At 42.8% G+C, this 20,641-nt stretch overlaps 2 protein-coding genes across 4 annotated transcripts; one reads left to right on the forward strand and one right to left on the reverse strand.

Moving 5' to 3' along the window:
• Window positions 1–1,198: 1,198 nt before the first annotated feature.
• LOC106937252 (ras-related and estrogen-regulated growth inhibitor-like protein) lies at window positions 1,199–3,931 on the forward strand. The gene is made up of 5 exons (XM_015018660.1): window positions 1,199–1,351; window positions 1,528–1,575; window positions 2,129–2,134; window positions 2,247–2,314; window positions 3,013–3,931. Exons 1-5 carry the CDS (start codon window positions 1,249–1,251, stop codon window positions 3,421–3,423), a joined length of 636 nt encoding a protein of 211 aa, XP_014874146.1. The 5' UTR covers window positions 1,199–1,248; the 3' UTR covers window positions 3,424–3,931.
• Window positions 3,932–4,113: 182 nt separating this feature from the next.
• plin6 (perilipin 6) lies at window positions 4,114–18,297 on the reverse strand. 3 transcript variants are annotated; one of them, XM_015018665.1, is made up of 8 exons: window positions 17,952–18,297; window positions 17,097–17,131; window positions 16,733–16,931; window positions 16,569–16,651; window positions 15,681–15,867; window positions 14,892–15,073; window positions 7,746–8,012; window positions 4,114–6,715 (listed from the first exon to the last, which is right to left on the reverse strand). In XM_015018665.1, the coding sequence occupies exons 1-8, from the start codon at window positions 18,115–18,117 to the stop codon at window positions 6,311–6,313; spliced, it is 1,524 nt and encodes a 507-aa protein (XP_014874151.1). In that variant the 5' UTR covers window positions 18,118–18,297; the 3' UTR covers window positions 4,114–6,310. The 3 variants fall into 3 exon arrangements, with proteins under 3 accessions (XP_014874151.1, XP_014874150.1, XP_014874152.1); XM_015018664.1 differs by having other exon boundaries at window positions 15,681–15,918; XM_015018666.1 differs by lacking the exon at window positions 17,952–18,297 and having other exon boundaries at window positions 15,681–15,918; window positions 17,097–17,530.
• Window positions 18,298–20,641: the final 2,344 nt, after the last annotated feature.

Raw genomic sequence — 20,641 nt, forward strand, 5'->3', positions numbered from 1 at the left:
AATGTCATATCATGTGAGCTTTTTATCTTCCCTCAAACCCAGCTCGACATTCGGGAATGTTATTATGTGTCAGAAGAGGGCTTAGGAAATAATAAAAAAAATAAAAAAATAAACTAACCTCAGTTAAGTAAAATAAAATTGTTAATAAAACCTTTGGAATTGTAATGATTTATTTTTTAAAAACAAAACGTTTTGTTTAAAAAACTTTTTTAAAATTAAATAACTAATTTTTGTCTCGTGAACTTAAAACGTTATTTGCCAAACATAAACTTTTATTTGCACACATCAGAAATCTTTTGTTGTGATTTTAGGCCCCGCCCACGACGTCATGTGAGAATCACAAGCAAAACTTTGAGTCACAAACAAAAACTTAGAATAGCAAGAAAAGATTTCTGACATGCACAAATAAGTTTGTTTTGCAAAAAAAAATTCACTTCATGAGACAAATGTGTGATTTAAGTGTTTAAAAAAGTTTAAAGCAAAACTCAGGCTTTTCCCATAGTGACATGCATTAACAATTCAATTTTTGCTTTTGTTTTTTTTTTTCTTTTTTTCTGCAGTTCCACCTTAAAGTTTGCTGCAGCTCTGCTTTCCTGAATGGACCATCTTCATCTCCACTGCAAGCGTAGCAAACAGGCAGCTCTTTTTTTATAGATTACAGTACACCAAAAGGTTGCTTTGTGCCCTTGTTTATATTTTTAATAGTGTAATTCTGTAAAGACAAAATATGTAGGTTAGGTTAAACCACCAGCTCTGATTTACATATCTTGCTAAATTGCGGGTTTTAATATTGCAATACTTTCCTGTAACAAAATAGACCTGCAGAAAGAAATTACTGATAAATTATCTTACATATGCATAGTTATATGCTCTATGTAGAGATTTTCCTGAGCTTTGATTGTATATCTCAGAATTTTATAATTTATCATCTTTTATTAAACTCTGAAAGCTGATAGGCTTTGTTAATATTCTGTCCTAGAATGCGGTGAGATGTGGCCTTGTTTTTGTTGAGCACCTGCCCCTTTACTGGTCTCTGCACGGCCCGGCAAAGCATGACCTAAAACACCACCCAGTCTGGCTTCATCTGAACATCTATGGGACCAAACATCAGAGAAGCCCAGTCGGCCAATCACAGAGCGGCTCCAGGCTGAGGCCACACCCCCAGCGCTGTATAAGAGGAGCTGACCTGCAGCCAGAGCTGCACAACCTCTACCTTCCCAGAAAAACCAGATCCAGATCCGATTCCTGATGGTGGTGGAGGTGAAGAGCCGCATGGAGGCGACGGAGGCGAACCAGCAGAGGGTGGAGACCAACATCCTGCTGCTGGGAGCGCACAGCGTGGGCAAAACCGGTGAGAAAACGTCATTTATGCTTCTGTTACAGAACATCTTCCATTAAAATTAACATCTTACAACAGTTTAAAGGTTAAAAGATGATTTTACTGTAAGATTTTGTTCTTTGTAAGCATAAAACCTAAAACTGAAGTGTTTTTTAAAAATCATTTTTAATGTTTCTCCTTTTTTTCAGCTCTAACTGTCAGATTTCTGACCAGACGATTCATTGGAGAATACGGAGATGTTAGATATTTTTGGTATTATCATTATTACTTTAGTTCATATTCAGTCTAATGTTAATCAGTATTATTGTGATTTTCTGTTTAAAGTGTTCTCTTCCTTATGTGTGTATAAACTGACCTGGAGGTTACGACTGCCTGTTTCATCTTTATGTGGGGCAGTTAACTCTGTGTTTCCCAGGCCTTAATTCTTATAAACCAGAATACCTCCCAACTGCCTGTGAGCAGTCGTATTTTGTCTCTTGTTTATCCTCCCTCTTTGTTGACAGTTTGACCTAGAGCTGAACTGGGCTCAGATCGTAGATCAGATATCACACCCGGAACTGAGTTGCTGGTTTGTTTAGGTTAGAAGTTTTACGACTTTTGTTGTTCTTCCTGACTGCCCCTTTTGGTTGTTCTGCTTGACAATAAAACAGGGGCTCGCGTGGAAGGAGATCAGAACTTTCTGTGAACGGCTGATGGAAAGTTCTCCTTTTGCAAAAGCTTTGTCTATAAAATTCATATACGTTGTCTGTGGTCTTTTTATGTAGGTTCGAGAAAAATACCTATCAGGAGACATCGGTGAGACCTTCAGCTGATGTTTAGCACCAGTTCATATCTAGACTGTTTTTAATCCATTTCTGAGTTTATTTATGATCATCTAAACATTTGTTAATGTGCTTCCTGATTTTAGAGTCGATCTACAGCCGAGTCGACCGAGTCGATGGTCAGGAAATCTGCATCAACATCTGGGACTCACAGGTACGGCCTGGCTTAAAACAACATAAATGTCCAATAAAAAAATACTTTGATAGACATTTTATTGTGGATCTGTGGAGAGGCAGTGAGCAGTCAGTGTCTTACCTGCAGTATGAACTATGACTATTGTGATTTGCACACATTTACATTACAAATGTGCACAAATCTTTGTCTACATTTTGTTGATGTCGAAAAACACAATTTTGTGATTGCGATGTTTCTTTTAAATAAATTCAAATTATGTGTGAATAAGCTGTCAAACCAGAATAAGTCATTAAAAATCCTGGCATAATTCATAATTCAGCCGTGGCACAAACGCTCATTATCTTTCAACCAATCAGAGGAGACGTCAGTGTCTTATTCAGGTGTTGAAGCGACAAGCCCCGCCTACTAGGGAACAAAATTTTAGTGGGCTATTTTACAGAAGAGTTATGGATTCAAAACACCATGAAGAAGACGACTTCCTGTCATCTTCTTTGTTGTTTCCACCAGTAGTCGTGTCCGGCTGTTGATCATGTTTTTATACGCCTGAAAAACCACCTCTTCCCTGCGCAACAACTTGAGTCTTTTGAAATTTCATTAAGCAGATGTATTTTCATATTTTCCATTTCCGCAATTCTATGGTTGACAGAAACGCAGCTAGAGTCTAGGAATATTCAGGATGAGCACTCCGATTGAACAAATGTCTGGTTTCTCTTCAGGCTGGCGGGAAAAGCTGCTCCTTTAGTGACAAGCAGCTGCAGTGGGCTGACGGGATGGTCCTGGTCTACGACATCTGCGACCGCGCCAGCTTCGAGGTCGTCCGCCAGCAGCTGCAGCTGATCCGCCGCAGCAGGAAGATGTCGATGGCGCCTGTTGTCATCGTGGGAAACAAACGGGACCTGCAGCACCGCCGCAGCGTCTCTGGCGAGGAGGGATACCTGCTGGCTATGACGGAGCGCTGCGGCTTCTTCGAAGTGTCGGCGGCGGAGACGTACCACGGTGTGCTGCTGGTGTTCCACCGGCTGGTCGACCTGGTCAGGGAGACGCGGGCGCTGAGGAAGAGCATGGCGGGCGTCCGAGGCATCGTCCGGAGCGTGTCGGCGGTGTTCGGGAAGAAACGGGCCGAATGAACTCGCCACAGCCTTGTTTTTACCGGTTTGGGTGAAACGAAGGCGAGACTTCCTGTCCGAGTCCTTCTGAGGCGAGTCGAGCTAGAAAAGGTTGAAAGAACGATTCTTTGTCTGAAAGTGGAAGTTGGTGAAATAAGGAAGTTGGAAATAGAAGCGCGGATGGAGAAAGAGGCGGAGGTCGGTTGAAGTCCTTCAGAGGATGGAGACGCTGCTCCAGTCTGAGGACCGGCCGCTCGCTCTGCTAACAGCTCAAAATTCAGCTGCACAATAAATCTGATTTATTGGTGCTTGTTGTGTTTTGAGGAAACTGTCAATGAAAACAGACGGAGGACGGCCATGAGCCCTGCAGGCAGCAGGGGGCGCTAGATTCCAGTTGTTAAAAGGGTGGAAATGTTCTGTAACCTACAAGAATGTTGACGGATGCTGACTGCGATCAGCTGCAAATGTTTTCATGTTTATGTTGTAAAAATATGTTTAAACCATAAATAAAATCAGCTTCCCATCCAGAGCTGTGGATATGCTTTATTTCATCACTTCTTCTCTCAGCTACAAATATTTTATTCACACAGAAACATCATGTGTCTGTGACTAAAGACTGACATAATAAATAAAAAAATCCCAAATATTTAAGCATATAAAGTAGAAATGAATTTTAATTAATTCCACTAAGTTTCAATAAAAACAACCTGCTAATTTCTCCAGCATGTTTTATTTCAGTTCATCTTTAAACATCCTTCCACTCAGCAGAAACGGCTCAACCCCTTCCTCCCATCAGATTACACCTTTAATTTATTCAACTCAGTCCAAAATGTTTTAAACTTTAATATTTGGTTTAAAGGATATTTCATTTCTTAAAACTCTTACAAAGACTGCAGTTTTACAGAGGAATTATTAATCATTAACATAAAAGTGTTAAAGCCAGCGGTGGGCACACGTCCGCTAATCTGCCAATGCTAATAGCAGAGCTAAGTTTTAGCTTAGCACTTTTGCCAACATTTAGCACACTTTGCTTTGCCAAAATAGATTTTTATTAGCTGTTTTACAAACTGTCAGTGGATAAAGCTTGACATCCGAGTTGAGGTTTTGGTTATCGACTGCTAAGAAATAAAATACACATTGATGTTCATGCTCTTATTTTGAAATCTGTTTATACAGCAGTTCTGTTTCACATCCTCCTGTCCTGTCTTTTTTCCCCCAGTAACTTTATTATAAGCAAGAAACTTACAGGAATAAAATAAAATGAACAAGATCTACCCATAAATATCTAAAGGCATTGTAGAACATGTAAGGCATTTATAATTTGAATTGGATTTGGTGCTTTTGCTAAATACAGTTTCTGAAGTGCTTTACTGTTAGAACTAACTTTTCAGTTAGGGGTGCCCACCACAGGTTGGAGTTAAAGTAAAGCATAATGAATAAATACTGATGAATTCATAATAAAATTCAGACACAATGAATCCCAGAGGATCGGCTCGTCCCTCAAGCTTAAATTCTGCTTCTTTTGAAAAACAACCAAGATTTACGTTGTGATGGCTAAAGCTGCTGTTTGGATCTAGTTTTGAGATGTAGGAGGCGTCCCACCAGGCTGTGTACTCGGCCCACTTCTAACACTCAGATTCCATGATCCAGATAAACATTGTAGAGTAAAAGGGGATTACCACAGAGAGCCTCGATCGAGAAACTACACAGTCCTGTTGAAAATCCAGGTTTTATGAGCTTCAGCATTCAGTCTTCTTGGATTCAGAACTAATATCAGTTATAGTGAATAATAATCTAAGCTTTTCTAGTTACATTTTTCTGATATTTGCGTATTTTAGCTTTAGCCAGTTTGCAGAAATGTCACAAAATATCTCAAACCTTAAAGGAAACAAACAGTCAGGAGAAAAGAAATTCACAGTTTTACGTTTGACTCATCAACACCTGGATAGAAACTACGGAAGAGGATTAGGGCCAATGAAATACAAAAATAAATTTGACTTTTGACTCAGAATGTTGATGTTAAGGCAGCAACCAGATTCAATTAGAAGCAAGTAAAGCAGGAGGAGAATTTACTTTCTGTAGGAACATGTCAGATTTAAGTTTTATGTGGCTGATGAAAGCCGGAATTCTGAGAGTTGTGAGAAAAAAATCCCCTAAAGTTCAGAAGTCTGGGAAGATTCAGAGAGAGAAAAAAAGCAACAACAAAAAAAAAGAGACACGAAAAGAAAATTGATTTCTGAGAAAAAAAAATCCCCTTGTCAGTATTTTGAGGAAAATAAAGTCATATTATTTCTCTTGTTTTTCAGTGGCCTTAATCCTCTTCAGCGAGGAACTGTTGAGGGAAGATGCCAAATGAAATGCATGATGACAAAAAACATTTCTGCTGTAGAAAACATCTAAGCTGGGCTAAAATCTCCCAAATTTTAACGGAGTACCAAGTTTCTGTTCTGAGGAAACTAGAAGTAGAACTTGGTGGTGGCAGCATCATGATGTGGGACTGCTATTCTTCTTCGTGGACAGTCAGTTTGAATCCAAGCCTTCAGGTGTCAGGCTAGAGAGATGAAGTCGCAAGATTAAGAAAATGGCGTTGATAATATTTCTGCATCATAAAGAACCTGCGCTTCAGCAGGACTGTGTACTTTCTACCTCCGCTGTGCAGAGAAAAGCTCTGTGATCGGATATTTCCGGGGTTTCTCTCGGTGAACAGGTTTGTGTGAAGCAGAATTGCAGCATCAGTGACTGAGCGCTAATTTGGTGACGCCTCTGCGGTTCAGCACGAACGCACAAACCAGCACCAGCCGAGGCAGAGACGTGTCATCGTCGTGGGATGCGGGGGGGCGCCATGGCGCATCGGGAGGCGGACGTGGCTGACGTGGCTGAGTCACTTCGAACCGCAGGCGGTGGGTGTTTAAGAGTCGTCTGTTTCCGTGACGATGGCGGCACCGTCGCTGGAGTTGGGGCTCAGGTACTCCAAGGCCTTCTGGCTCTGGGCCACGAACTGTTTGAGCGGCGTGAGCAGCAGCTCGGTGGCGGACGGTCGTCGGAGGGCGTTGCCTTCGGAAGGGTGGGCCGCCCCGTCCGTCTCCGGGGTGGAAGGCTCCTTGGTGCTGGAGCGCCGCCCGTTGGGTGGGTCGGGACTTTGGGGGCCACCAGCAGCCCGGGTGGCGCGGGAGTAGATGCTGCGACGGCGGCGAGGGCGGCCGTCCATTGCCTTGAGGAAGAGGCTGTTAGCCGAGCTACGGCGCGATGAGCTGTCTGAGAAATCCTCCTTGTTCAGGAAGTCCTCCACCTGCTGAGGCGACGGCTGCTCCAGCTGGGACACACAGAACAGGAATTAATGCTACACGACCTGAGGACGCTTTGAGTCCAAACACAACGCCTGCAGGGCGACTCAGGACGTCCCTTCCTGTCAACCATCACCTGTTGTCTGGAAGGAGTCAGCCAGAGTTCTAGAGAAATGTTGGCAGTAGATAAGAGACAAGAAGAAACATCTCTGCAGTTAGCCAGACGAAGACAAACGTATCCTGACGAAACATGACGTGTCCTGAAGTAGCTCCTATGTCCTGGATCTGGGAATGATCTCACTCCAAACCAAATCCCAAATGAAAATCCAAAACCAGAGGCATTTGGTAGCTATTACACTCAGTTACAAAGCTAACCACTGTTAGCATTACTATAAACCAGCAACAGTCTCCAGTCCATCATAGGACAACACAGAGACCAATTAACCTAACAGTCAAGTATTTGGACTGTGGGAGGAAGACGGAGTACCCTGTGAGAACCCACCATGCACAGGGAGATAGCTAGCTAAATATTTAGCTTCAAACATGATCTGTTGCTTTTTGGTGTCTGTTTGCCTACTTCAAGTTGTCAATCAGGTCCTGTTAAAATGATTTCTTTGGTCTCCATGTCTGGTAGTAAACAGAGCAGCTGAAATGTATTAAAATGTCCATTTAATCATGATTCAACACGGGAGAAAAGACTTTTTAACAAAGGCCAGGTGGGTCTGTCTGACCAATGTTTCTCTCTTAATTAACAACATGTTTCCAGGTGTGTATTTGTTGTGTTTCCAGGTGTGTGTTTGTTGTGTTTCCAGGTGTGTTTCCAGGTGTGTGTCCGGTGTGTTTCCAGGTGTGTGTCCGGTGTGTTTCCAGGTGTGTGTCTGGTGTGTTTCCAGGTGTGTGTCCAGTGTGTTTCCAGGTGTGTGTCCGGTGTGTTTCCAGGTGTGTGTTTGGTGTGTTTCCAGGTGTGTGTCCGGTGTGTTTCCAGGTGTGTGTCCGGTGTGTGTCCGGTGTGTTTCCAGGTGTGTGTTTGGTGTGTTTCCAGGTGTGTGTCAGGCGTACCATGCTGTAGAGTGGCGTGGTGTTGATCAAGAACTGCAGCAGGATCTTGGAGAGCTCCTGCAGGTCGTGGAGCAGCTGCTGGATCTGAACTGGCAGTTCTCGGACCTGTTGAATTGGGCTCAGCTCGGCCAACATGGCCGCTCGCTCCACCAGCTCCCTCAGTGTGGCCTCTCTCAGACTCTCTGCGCAGAACAACAGCGCCACCAGGAGGCTCTGGAAGTACTGCAGCAGCTCACCTATTAACTCCAGGACCCGAGTCAGACCCACCTGCAGGGACCAGATAAGTTCGAGGATTCACTCTGCTTTCTGTCCTAAGAGATGCCAAAATGCATTTTGGGAAATGTAGTTTAGTTAAATAAAAACCTTTATTTAACGGAACAAAAATATAATTTCTTTTAACTTATTTGGTAATAATTAAAAACAAAACTTGCTGAAAAGGTTGAACAGACCGATGATTTATGAAAAGTTGAGTTTACTAAAAATTAAAATAATTATACTTGGATTAAAAATCTGATATAATGAAGGTTTTATTATTTTATTGATCCTAAAACTGAGAGTTGATCAGAGGAGACGATGGAATCTATTTGTAAAGTGAGATAGTCAAAAATTAACGACATTAATTTGGGTTATTTAGTCATAAAAGAAAAACAGGGGCTTCATTTCTCAAAGTCATATTTTTATAACATTATTCATTTATAAATGCCTCAGCTTCAAACTAAATGTTTAGCTAGCAAGCTAAAGACTTTGCTTTGTGTTCTGTGAGTTTGCGTGCGAGCGCACAAACGTTCTTCATGTTTGCGTTGCAGAAAACACAAAGCTGAGCTCTGATTGGATTCATCAGACCCGTCAGCTATCTGGATCAGCTGTAAGCGCTTATTCCGATGACCCGTGCGGTTCTGATCTGAGGCCAGCTTCCCAGGAGGCACCGGAGGAGAAGACCTGGACCGGAACCAAGTCCCAGCTGGCAGCGGATCCCGACACGTGAGGACAGCAGAGGACGCCGCTCCGCAGGAGGGACGGGGACAACAATGGCTTCCTTCTGTCACAGAGATCCAGGAACGCTCCTGACATGAAGCATGATGGGAAATATTAACTCCACTCAGCTCTGAGGGTCACACAGAAAAACTAAATATACAGTCCTCTGATTAACACAGAGCCAGAGTGGAATGGGAAGGGTCAAAGGTCACCGCCACACCACCTGAAGTCCAACATCCTTCAGAGAGGAAAACACCTCAGCAGGTTCAGCCCAAGAATCTAAGAGCCTCAGATAGAAGGTCAAAGGTCATGAAGCTCATCCAGTATGGCTGCTTGGTTCTCTACAAACAAGATGGCCGCCAGACTGAGGTTAGCAATGCGGTACCTGGATGATGGACATCCAGGTGGACGATGTCTTCTGGACAGAGGAGAGCAGAGTGGACACAATGGACAGAACCAGACAGACATCAGGAGGTTCTGCAGGGTCACATGGGCTTTTGGAGCTGAAGGTTTTCTCTGTTGGTCGCCGGGTCGGTTCTGGGACACTCCCGGGCCTTCCTCAGGTATTTGGGTTGCAGCGAGGCAGCGGACCGGGACCTCCGACTTGCTGACACACAATCGGACCGCCACGTGATGAAACAAAGAGCTGGAGCACCATGTTGCCGTGGCGATTGGTCCTTGTTAGCAGAGCGGCGTCCTGCTGTTCTTCCTCTACAGAAACGTGAGCAGAACAATGCTCTGCTAACCGGGTCGATCTGGAGCCAAACCAGAACCACCTACAGAACCAGCGCTGTCTCGCTGATGAAGCTGATGTTCACGGCTGGAGGAACCGGTTTGATCCATCATGTGCTGTTTTTCTGACATCCTGTTGATCTCCAGCTGATAACCGGCTGATTTTGTTTTTATTGCGCCGTCTGATGCGAAAGCGAAGGAAATAAAATGAAAGAGTCGTTTCTTTTGTAACTGCTGTGTCTGAGCAGCTGACTCTCAGGCTGTTGGAAACTCTCGACCTTAAACAAACCCGCAGGATCGGCTCAAACCGGGTCTCCAAGCTGCAGTCGCATGATTTCAGGGCATCTCTTTTTCCCCTGCAGAGGGAAACCTACTCTGTGTCTTTATTCCTGACTCTGGATCCCGTTTGCAAATAAACTCACTCATCTGGACAGTCCAGGCTGTTTTCTCACCTGGTAGACTCGGTTCCACTGGGAACCCAAATGCCAGCATTTTCATTTTCAGAGGCTGCAGTTTGCTTTCAGTTGTCAGATGATCCAAACTAAATGAAAAACCTGTTCCCCTCCTGGCCTGTGGGGGCGCCACACCAAAAACTGAGGAAAATGACGTGAAAACCTCTGAAGACACTTAGAGCAACTTCCTACTTCACCAAATGGAAACTAAATGGAGGCGTCAGATTTTAGCGGTTGGAGGATTTCTCTTTAGTCTTTGGCTAAAGACTAGGAGCCATTTCTGCTGCTAGCGCTAGGCTAACACGTTAGCTTTGGTTGTATTTACCCAGAATGCCCTGCGCTGTAGTTCACTTCCTGCTTTTGAACCGGCCTCCAGTCCACTTGGCGTTCACATTCAAACCGAACCCCGACTGAGGTTTGGAGGACCAGAGGTCAGAGGTCGATAAGCATTCACACCTCACCAACCGAACTGGACTTTGACTAGACAGACGGACTGGAGTTGGATTAAATCGGACTGGACAGCACTGCTGTGAATGAACCCAAAGACTCGTGTCTGAATCCTTTCTGTTCGGCCTGAACGCCTTTTCTCTCATTCATCAACAGTAAAACGTTTGGCAAGCCACGGGACACCTCAGGGATGAGTGCTCAGTCCACTGCTGCTTGTGCTGTTCGCGTTGAAGAAAAGCCCGATTATTAAATTAGCTGATGGTGCCGTAGAGCTGGGACTGTACTGTACACGCAAAGTACCTTCAAAATACTCTCTGGACCCAAGGCGACCCAAAATATCACGTACAAACCGGATTCCAAAAAAGTTGGGACACTAAACAAATTGTGAATTAAAACTGAATGCAATGATGTGGAGATGGCAAATGCCAGTATTTTATTCGTAATGGAACATAGATGGCAGATCAAAAGTTTAATCTGAGTAAATGTAACATTTTAAAGGAAAAATATGTTGATTCAAAATTTCACAGTGTCTACGAATCCCCAAAAAGTTGGGACAAGTAGCAATAAGTGGCTGGAAAAAGGAAATTGAACAAATAAACAGCTGGAAGACCAATTAACACTAATTAGATCAATTGACAACATGATTGGGTATAAAAAGAGCTTGTTAGAGTGTCAGTGTCTCTGAAGCCAAGATGGTGAGAGGATCACCGATTCCACCATTGTTGCACAGACAGATAGTGCAGCAGTACCAGAATGGTGTTACCCAGCGTAAAATAGCAAAGACTTTTAAGTTATCATCATCAACCGTGCATAACATCATCAAAAGATTCAGAGGATCTGGAACAATCGCTGTTCGTAAGGGTCAAGGCCGTAAAACTACTGGATGCTCGTGATCTCCGGGCCCTTAAACGCCACTGCACCTCAAACAGGAATGTCAAGGAAACAACAGCCTGGGCTCAGGAATACTTCCAGAAAGCATCGTCAGTGAACACCATCCACCGTGCCATCCGCCGCTGCCAGCTGAAACTCTACAGAGCAAAGAGGAAGCCATTTCTAAGCTCCACAAGCTCAGCCGTTTGCACTGGGCCAGGAGTCATTTAACATGGAGGGAGGCAAAATGGACGACTGTTCTGTGGTCAGATGAGTCACGATTTAAAGTTCTTTATGGAAGACTGGGACGCCATGTCATCCGGACCAGCGAGGACAAGGATAACCCAAGCTGTTATCAACGCTCCGTTCAGAAGCTGCATCACTGATGGTATGGGGTTGCATGAGTGCTGCTGGCCTGGGCAGCTTGCATGTCTGGAAAGGCCCCATTAAAGCAGAGAGCCATGTTCAGGTTCTAGAACAACATATGCTCCCATCTAGACGTTATCTCTTTCAGGAAAGACCCTGCATTTTTCAACAACATAATGCCAGACCACATTCTGCAGCAATCACATCATGGTAGGAGAAGGATCCGGGTACTGAAATGTCCAGCCTGCAGTCCAGATCTTCACCTATAGAGAACATTTGGTGCATCATAAAGAGGAAGATGCCACAAAGAGGCCCAAGACGACTGAACAGTTAGAGGCCTGTATTAGACATGAATGGAGAGCATTCCTACTTCTAAACTTGAGACTCTGGTCTCCTCTGACCCCAGACGTCTGAGTGTTGAAAGAAGAAGGGCAGATGCCACACAGTGGGAAAAATGGCCTTGTCCAACTTTTTTGGAATCCGGTTTGTAGTAAAGACGCTCCTAAAAGTTTTTTTCAAAACAGTTACTCAAGTAAAGTGTAAGTAGATGGATGGAATAAAGCAGAAACAGAAGAAGGTTCCGGTTCTGGCTGATTTGGACCTTCTGGAGAATCTTTCTGGGACAGAACCAGAACATGTTGGGTTTTAGCTCCAGCATGGGAACAGATCCAGACTCGACATCTGTCTGCTGACCCCTGGATCTGCTCTCATGTAAAGCAGCAATGTGTGCCGTCCCAGCGGGCCGCACCGCCAGCTTCCTGCTGGCCGTTATCGCAGAGATCGGCTCGGACGCTGCGAGCGGCACGTAGGCAGAGCTGGGCACCGTCAGACCCGTTATCGGACCCGGCTGCTGTGCCTGCAGGCACCGTCTGAACGCGGCACTACGTGGAAAAATGAGCAGAACCAGCTGGTAGTCATCTGAGCTCAAAAATAAAACCCATCAGGATCCTCTGGCCTGTAAGAAAACATGTTTTATCACTTTAAATCCAGGCGTTTAGACATTTCTGAAGAACTTTTGGGGGAATTATGCAATATTTTTAGTTTTTTTTCCTCTGAATAAAAAAATTCTAAAAATATTTTTGCTAGAAAACAACTAAAATGTTTGTAAAAGTGCAGTGTCTTCATGTTTCTAAATTATTTGGACAAATGGTTTTTGGAGCAAAACTTTCTGAAATAATCATCGGAGCTGGATTTACTGGAGCCAGTTTTCCATCAAAGAAAAATATTCTACCAATGCAAATTACAATAATCCATATTTATTCCCAAACAACTGTACTATAACTTCATAATTTCAAATAATTTTTATTCATAAATATCACACAATATTCAATTGATAAAAGACTGATTCCACATAAAGTCCAATACAAAACACAATTATATATCAAAAAAGCTTCAGATGAAAAGCTGGATTTATTCAGATTATCTTGTCTCATCTGCTGCAGTTTGTTACTTTTTTGTTTTTTTTATTATTTTTGAAACATTTTTTGGTTGTTCTACATTTGTTCAGGAACATCAGCTTAATTATTTGAAAGGTTTTGATTCTGAAAAAAGGCCAAAGTATTTCATTTTTTCCTACCAACATTTAATGCAGCTCAGGCTGGAAGGATCAGAAGGATCAAAAGGATCAGAAGGGATAAACAGGATCAAAAGGATCAGAATGATCAAAAGGATCAGAAGGGATCAAAAGGATCAGAAGGGATCAACAGGATCAAAAGGATCAAAAGGATCAGAAAGATCAGAAAGACCAGAAGGGATCAGAAGGGATCAGAAGGATCAGAAGGATCAGAAGGGATCAGAAGGGATCAGAAGGATCAGAAGAATCCGTCCAGAACAGAGCCAACCCTGAAGTTCCTCCAGAGTCCTGAGACATTTCAGGACGTTCAGAAATACAAACATTTCTGCTGATCTCCAGGGACGAACCTTAAATCAGGCTGATGGTTCCAATCCCACCATCGATCTCACCTGCTTTATTCTGGGTTTCAGTCTGAGCTTTTAATGAGACGAAACATGAAATATCTCTGTGACGTTAAATGTAAGTTTAAATGTAGAAATAACAGCCGTTTGATGATTTTTCATGGCAGCCTCAGGATTTGGTCAAACGTTTCTTCCTAAAGCCGTTTATGGTGAAATGAGTCTGACTGGTTCTGATCCGGTCTGGTTTCTCTTCTAGATCCTCTCTGGACTTCACCTCCTCTGCAGACGGGTTTCGGTTTGGTTCTGGATGTTTTTAATTATTTTCTGGCCTCCAACATTGAAAGCATTAAAACCCAGAATGTATTTTCCTGCAGGAAAGGTTCTGGTTCTGGTTCTGACTGTTTGGATGTGTTTGTTCTGCCTCTCAGCCCATCAGTCGGTCCGACGTCCTCAGGGAGCGGCCGGGTCACGTCTCCCCGTCTGTTTGTTGCTACAGGGTGTGTGTGTGTGTGTGTGTGTGTGTGTCCTGAACTTCAGATCTTTATCTCTGGAGGACAGAACGGCTGCACAGAGCCTCGTCTTATCTGCAGCTTTCTGACCTCCTAAATATAGAAATATGAGCTGGGAACATAAACCAGATTCTTCTGAGATGATAAACTCAGACCGAAATATTTCCACGTTTTCTTTTAACATCTTCGTTAATTTTCTGCTCGTTGTTATTGCTAATTAAAAAAGGCTAAACAATGGGAAAAATTAACCTTATTATTAATGAATAATAATAATAATAATAATAATAATAATAATAAATAATGCAATAATTGTAATTATTATAGCCATTATAATTATTATTTTATTGTTAAAAATATTTATCATAGCCATAACAATACTAGAATCAGTATTATTATTTTATCAATTTTACAATTATAAAATAATTTATCAAAAATGAAATATTTATTGATTAATATCAATAGTAAGAAATTATTATTACCATTAATATCACTGTAAATATGTCGAATTTTGTTACTGTTAGTTAAAATATAGTCGATATTCTTACAATAACAGTAATTATTATTTTAGTAGATCAGTTTTAATAAAATGATTTTCTCATTTCTTTAACAGCAGCAGGAACGTGGCTGAAGTTTACGACTGGGAATGAACGCATCACCACAGATAAGCTGGAGTAGTTTTAGCTGAAACCGTCCAGAACCAGAACCAGAACCACTGGACTGAACCTGGACCAGAAATCACTAATGAAGCAACAGTGCCATCTAGTGGCAAGAAAAAGTTTGAAATCACTTTGATGTTTAATTTGATGTAAATATTTGTGTTTTTTGTTCTGAAATGAATGTTTCAGCTTTAAATGATGATTCCTGTGGAAGTCCTGCCTCACCTGCTCAGCGGCGCCCCCCAGTGTCCGGGCGGCTCCCTGCAGCTGCTCCCTGGCTTTCAGCATTCGGTGATACAGCTGCAGGCTGAGGGTCAGCAGCAGACTGCGGACTCTGGTCCAGAGGCCCGGCTCGTCTCCGTCATCCTCATCCTCGTACTGCTGGACCTTCATCTCCCACTCCCGGCCTGAAGGACGACAGAAACGCCAGAATTTCTCTACGGGTCCGCCCGGGTCCAACCGGAACCTGGGTGGACCCAAACACACTCTTCTTCCCCATGAAGGCCATCTCTGTAGCTGAGCTTTCTGTTTACCAGCTTCCTTCATTTGTTCAGCTTTAAAATTGGTCCATAGATGGTGGCGGCCATCTTTACTGCTGTAAGCAAAATGCTGCGGCGGCCATCTTTACTGCCATAAAAAGATCACATTTCTGATTTTCCATCTAATATAAAAAACACATAAAACAGAATCATTTGATCTCCATGGCAACCACTCAGCTGTAAAAAAACAAACAAACAAAAACGCCTGGGTGGACTTAGCCCCGCCTCCGAGAAGCAGCTCCTCCCCCACTTCGCTCCTTCAGACTAACCAGAAGCAATTAGCACCTGCTGAGCTCATTATAGGAGCTGCTGCTCCTGGAGGCGGAGCTTCAGAGGCAGCAGGAGTTTTTAAAGAGACAGAGGCCCAATTTCAAGGTGTTTAATCAACAGGGGGCAGCAGAAACTGTTTTTCACACAATAAAACTTGGAGTCGGATTCAGTAAAACTGTAAGTGGTTTTAGTTGTTGGTACTCACGCAGCGTAGGAGGGAGGGGTAAGTAGTAGGCGGCTGAGTCCTCCAGGAGACTCAGGACGTTGTCCAGCCCCGCCGTGGCCGCCTGCCCCACCTGCGTTTCCTGCAGCTGCCGTCCGGCCGTCCGGATCGAGTCAGAGGCTCGCTCCAGCTGGTCCAGAGCTCCGTCCAGGCTGTCCACCACCCACACCTGGACATCATCCAGAGTCAAAAAGAAGGCGTCCTTCAAGTGAGTCATCACCTGAGGACGGAGACAGTAATTTTAAGTCAGGGACAGCTGCTGATCCGCAGCTAAGATTGGAGCTATTTCTTTGGTTTGTGCTTTAGCACTTTTGCTAACTTTGAAAACATTTAGTTATCAAAAGTCATTCCAAAGAATCACTTCCTGAAAGCCAAACAGCAAAGCAAGATGTGTAATAACACATGTGGCCCTGTGGAGGGCGATATAACGCATATTGTGTCATTGACATCCAACAGGTATCAGTATGGTAAAATTAGCGTTTTAGCATTAGTTTCCACTAATCACTATGTCAATGTAGCATTTTAGTGTTAATGTTTGCTAATTACTCTGTTAATCTAGTTAGCTTCCTCATATTACTGTCTTAATGCATCACTTTAGCATTAGCTTCTGCTACCTACTATGTTGGTGCATAGCTATAGCATTAATGGGACTATGTTTGTTGTTAGCCCTTTAGGATTAGCACAGCTAACGTTTTAGCTTGCTGTCTTTTTGCTCATTTCTTATTTAGCTCTGATCTCAGCAGCATCTCCGGCTCTGGGGCATTTCAGATGTTACTGCCTGACCCGTGTTGGTTTAAACCAACAGCAGCAGTGTGAGTTTTATGAAGGCTCGCTCTGCTCCTGATCTCCAGCAGGTTCTGGAGAACTCACCTCCTCTGTGGACTGGTTCAGGATGGGAAACGTCCTCTCCAGACTGTCCAGACCAGTCAGAGCCAACCTGTTGGCGAGGTCGACTGGAGAAGACACGATTACAGTCAGAGAAACCAGTTCATGGGCTTCATGCGTCCAAACAGAACCAACAGAACCGGGCTCACTCTGTGGCTCCAGACTCTGGAGGAGGGGCGTGGCCCGTCTCAGGGCTTCCTCAGACACGCCGCGAACTCCGACCTCTGCCACGCCCCCCACAAGGCCCAGCAGGGGGTAGCGCTCTTTGACCCCGGAGAGGAGGGAAGACACGGACTGGAAGACGGACCGGACCAGAGGCAGATGGGAGGCTCTGAGCAGGGCACTGGCCTGAAACGGGTCAGAGAGCCGTGACAGCAAGAACCAGAACCAGAGGTACAGAACTGGAACCAGAACCACGGGTTCCTCAGACACGCCATCCATCCATCCATCCATCCATCCATCCATCCATCATCCATCCATCCATCCATCATCCATCCATCCATCTGAACTAACCTTGTGATCTGGACTGTCTGCCATTTCTTCCTCGGCTGCTCTGAAGAGAAACAAAATGGACGTCACAGATCTTCATCTTCACCAGAACCAGCCAGGACGGCCAGAACTAGCAGAACTAATGAGAGGACTTCAGAGGCCTTCATGACTCCAGAACCAGAACCAGATTAAATCACCTCATAAAGATTCATCAACATTTCCTGAACAAAGTTTGTGTTATTGTGAACCTGGAAAAACCAAAATGTCCAAAACTGACTCAAATTTCAATGTTTATATTTTTTAATCCGACCGAAAGAAAAACTGATCAAATTATATTAGTTGGAAAAGGAGAAATGTGATCTGATCAATTAGTGAACCAAGATTCTCTAAAATCCTCCGAAGACGAAGAATCTAGACTTTCTTACAATGTTGCTGTTACAATGACTGAGGCCACACCCAAAGATAAACTGGACACAATCAGACCCAGATGTTGTTTTTAAATCTGGATTAAATGATTTCTGATAAAACCAAACGTCCAGTTTACCTGAGGAGCTTTTAGTTGTTTTTTACCAGACTCTGATCCTTCATGCATCAGAGCCGTTTCAAACTTCACACACAACTTATTCAAGTTTTAAACTAACTTTCCTCTGTCCCTGAATATTCAAAATGCTTCCTGAGTTTAAGTCTCCCTGAGGTAAACTGAAGAATTCAGCTTTATATTCTACGATTTAAATTTCAATTTGCAGAATCTGAGCCGGTTTGGGACACTGGGTAATAAGCGAAACATCAAGTCCTGTTTCCAAAATGAATCCATAAAGCTGCAGCAGAGAAGGAAAGCAGAAGCACAAACCGAATCCTTTCTGGTGTGAAATACTTCACCTGAAACTTCCTGCAGCTCTTCAGGTGAATCTGCACCGCTCGACGCTCCAGCTGTGGAGGTAAACTTTAAAAAACGAGGACAGAGCCGATAAAAGCTGCTTCTACCAGGTGAGCCCAGTGGGAATAACGATGGCCAGGATGATGGAAGAAGATTAAAAAAATCCATCTGGGTTTAGGGGGAAGATATCAGCGTCCTGATTGGCCGGGGCGCCGTGTGATGTCAGCTTCCTGTTTCTCTGACAAATCAATTAACCTCGAATGAAAGGAAACATTCAGGAGGAAAGAGCTGGAAACTCCAGGGAGCCGTTCATAAAGTTACACAATATTAGCAATAATATGGATTATTTAGCTGGTAGTGACAGAAAAAATGGAGGTTCATTTTTCAGTCATATTTTCAACATTTTATTAAGTAATTTATAAAAGTCTATAAAGTAACAGTTTTAAAATAAATATTTTGTAAGCCAGCTAAATGTTTATTTTTAAAGCAAATCTTTAGTTTCAAACTAGAAATTTAAATGTTTAGATAGAAGCTAAATATTTAGCTTACTGACTAAATGCCCATCGCCAAACTAAATATTTAGGTAAAAGTTAAATATTTAGTTTAAAGCTAAATATTTATCTAAATAACTGTCTTAGAACTAAATGTTTATCTCAAAGCTAAATAATGAGCTTGCTAACTAAACATTTTATTAGCCATATTTAGCTCTAATATGTGTTAAATGGGTCTCAGTACTGAACCCTGAGGGACTCCATGGATCAAGGATTTTGGACATTATAAATAAACATGGAGAAGTTCTGTTGCTCCTCTCACCTGCCTGTTCAAATCTGAAACTGGAGCCAGTAAACCAAACGCACCGTCCTGACCAGAGTCTGCAGCTCATCACCAGACCTTTACCAAGTCGGTTTCTGAAACCCAACCAGGAGATCATCACTTTCCTGGAAACCAGTCGGCTGCTCGGCCTCCAACTTCACCACAATCTCAGCGAGAAACGGACGTTTTGATTTTGGCCAATTACTGAAACTGGGGTCAAAATTAGGCTTTTAGCTTCAAACAGAACATAAACTGTCAGGTTTAAACAGCGTTGACTTGACCCAGTAAAAACAGATTTACCAACAATATCAAAACTAAAACAGCTGGCGCCATGTTTGACTGGTTGGAGTCTTTGGGTAGAACAACAACGCTGTATTTGTACATTCCTGTATTTTGATGGTTCATAATGACGATCATCTGGTTCTGACACCCAAGAACTCTGAAGAACTTTTTCAAAATCTCATTACAGTTGAACACAAAGATTTTATTTCCTTTCTGTTCCTTTTAACAGAGACGTTTCCTGACTCGCTGGTGCTGGAGGTTTCAATACTTCAGTTTCAGGTTCAAAACTTACAGGTTACAGTAAATTACTTTTGTTTAATGGCCAAAGATTACTGTAAATATTTCACCAAATGTTTGCACAATAGTTAGAGTTCATATGTGAAACCCTGTTTCTCTTGAGGTTTTCAGGATTTCCTTGGTGTTCATTTCCCAGCAGTTTGACGGTTCAGAGAGCGAAGGGCGCAGGTGGAGCAAACGGCGGATTTTCCTTGAGTCCAACCTGGAGATCCTCTGATCATAATCAGGCTGTGAAGAATGATGAGGAAACCCAGTTTATGACTTTAATCACAAGGTTGATGAGTTCTCCAAAACATGACACTTCTTTGGGTAGGAATGACCTTCGGTAATGAGCTTGAAATGCCAAGTTCCCCCAACATACCACAAGGGATTGTTCATTTCCTTCATGTTAGCAAACAGACAAGGACTGGATGGCTGAAGTCTCATGTACCCTCAGATATCCTCCTAGGGGTGAAGCGCTGCTTCAACGTTTCACTGGCAGAAGAAAAAACACTTTGTTTCTCTAGAAACAGCCCACAGAAACTCCAGTAACCAGGCGTCATTCAATCCTCCGGCCCCCAGCTATCGAGACTGGAGCTATTTAACCTGCTAATTAAATGTTTAGTTAGCATGCTAAATATATTGCTCCATTCTAAATATTAACAAGCTAAAGTTAGTAAGCTAACTGTTTAGCTTCAAACAAAATATTTAACCCAAGCTTTAGCTTGTTGATAAATATTGGGGTAATATGCAAATTCACTGGCTGATAAGCAGATGTGAACTATCAAAATAAAAGTTTGTTTTAAATAAATATTTAGTTAGCTTGATAACTAAACATTTCGTTTCAAACTAAATATGTAGTTAGCAAATTGAATATTTAGTAAATATTTAGCATGCTAACTAAATATTTTGTTTCAAATTATATAGTTAGCAAGGTTAATATTTAGTTTGAAGCTAAATATTGACCTTGCTAACTAAATATCTTGATAGCTAGCTAAATATAATTTGAAAATAAATATTAACTTAGCTAAATATTTAGCTAATATGCAAATTTACTTCCTAATAACCGGAAGTGAACTATCAAAATAAAAGTTTGGTCTTCCTGCTGGTGAGACTGAGTGGTTTCCTGGCGTGTTTTTATCGTTTCTTTCCCTGTTTTCCTGTCCAGCATTTCAGCTTAACCCAGGTCGAGCCGTTTTAAAGGCAACCCAGACATTGATCAACGGATCTGCAGCGACATGAAGGATTCAGCACAGTGATTCTTGAGAATAGGGACAAAACAGGTCCTATGGATAAAGCACAAAATTTGAATAAAATATAC

This window comes from Poecilia latipinna, unplaced genomic scaffold (genome assembly GCF_001443285.1).
Source record: "Poecilia latipinna isolate Pla-1442-1.1 unplaced genomic scaffold, P_latipinna-1.0 Scaffold2304, whole genome shotgun sequence".
In the NCBI taxonomy this organism is placed as follows: Eukaryota; Metazoa; Chordata; class Actinopteri; order Cyprinodontiformes; family Poeciliidae; genus Poecilia; species Poecilia latipinna.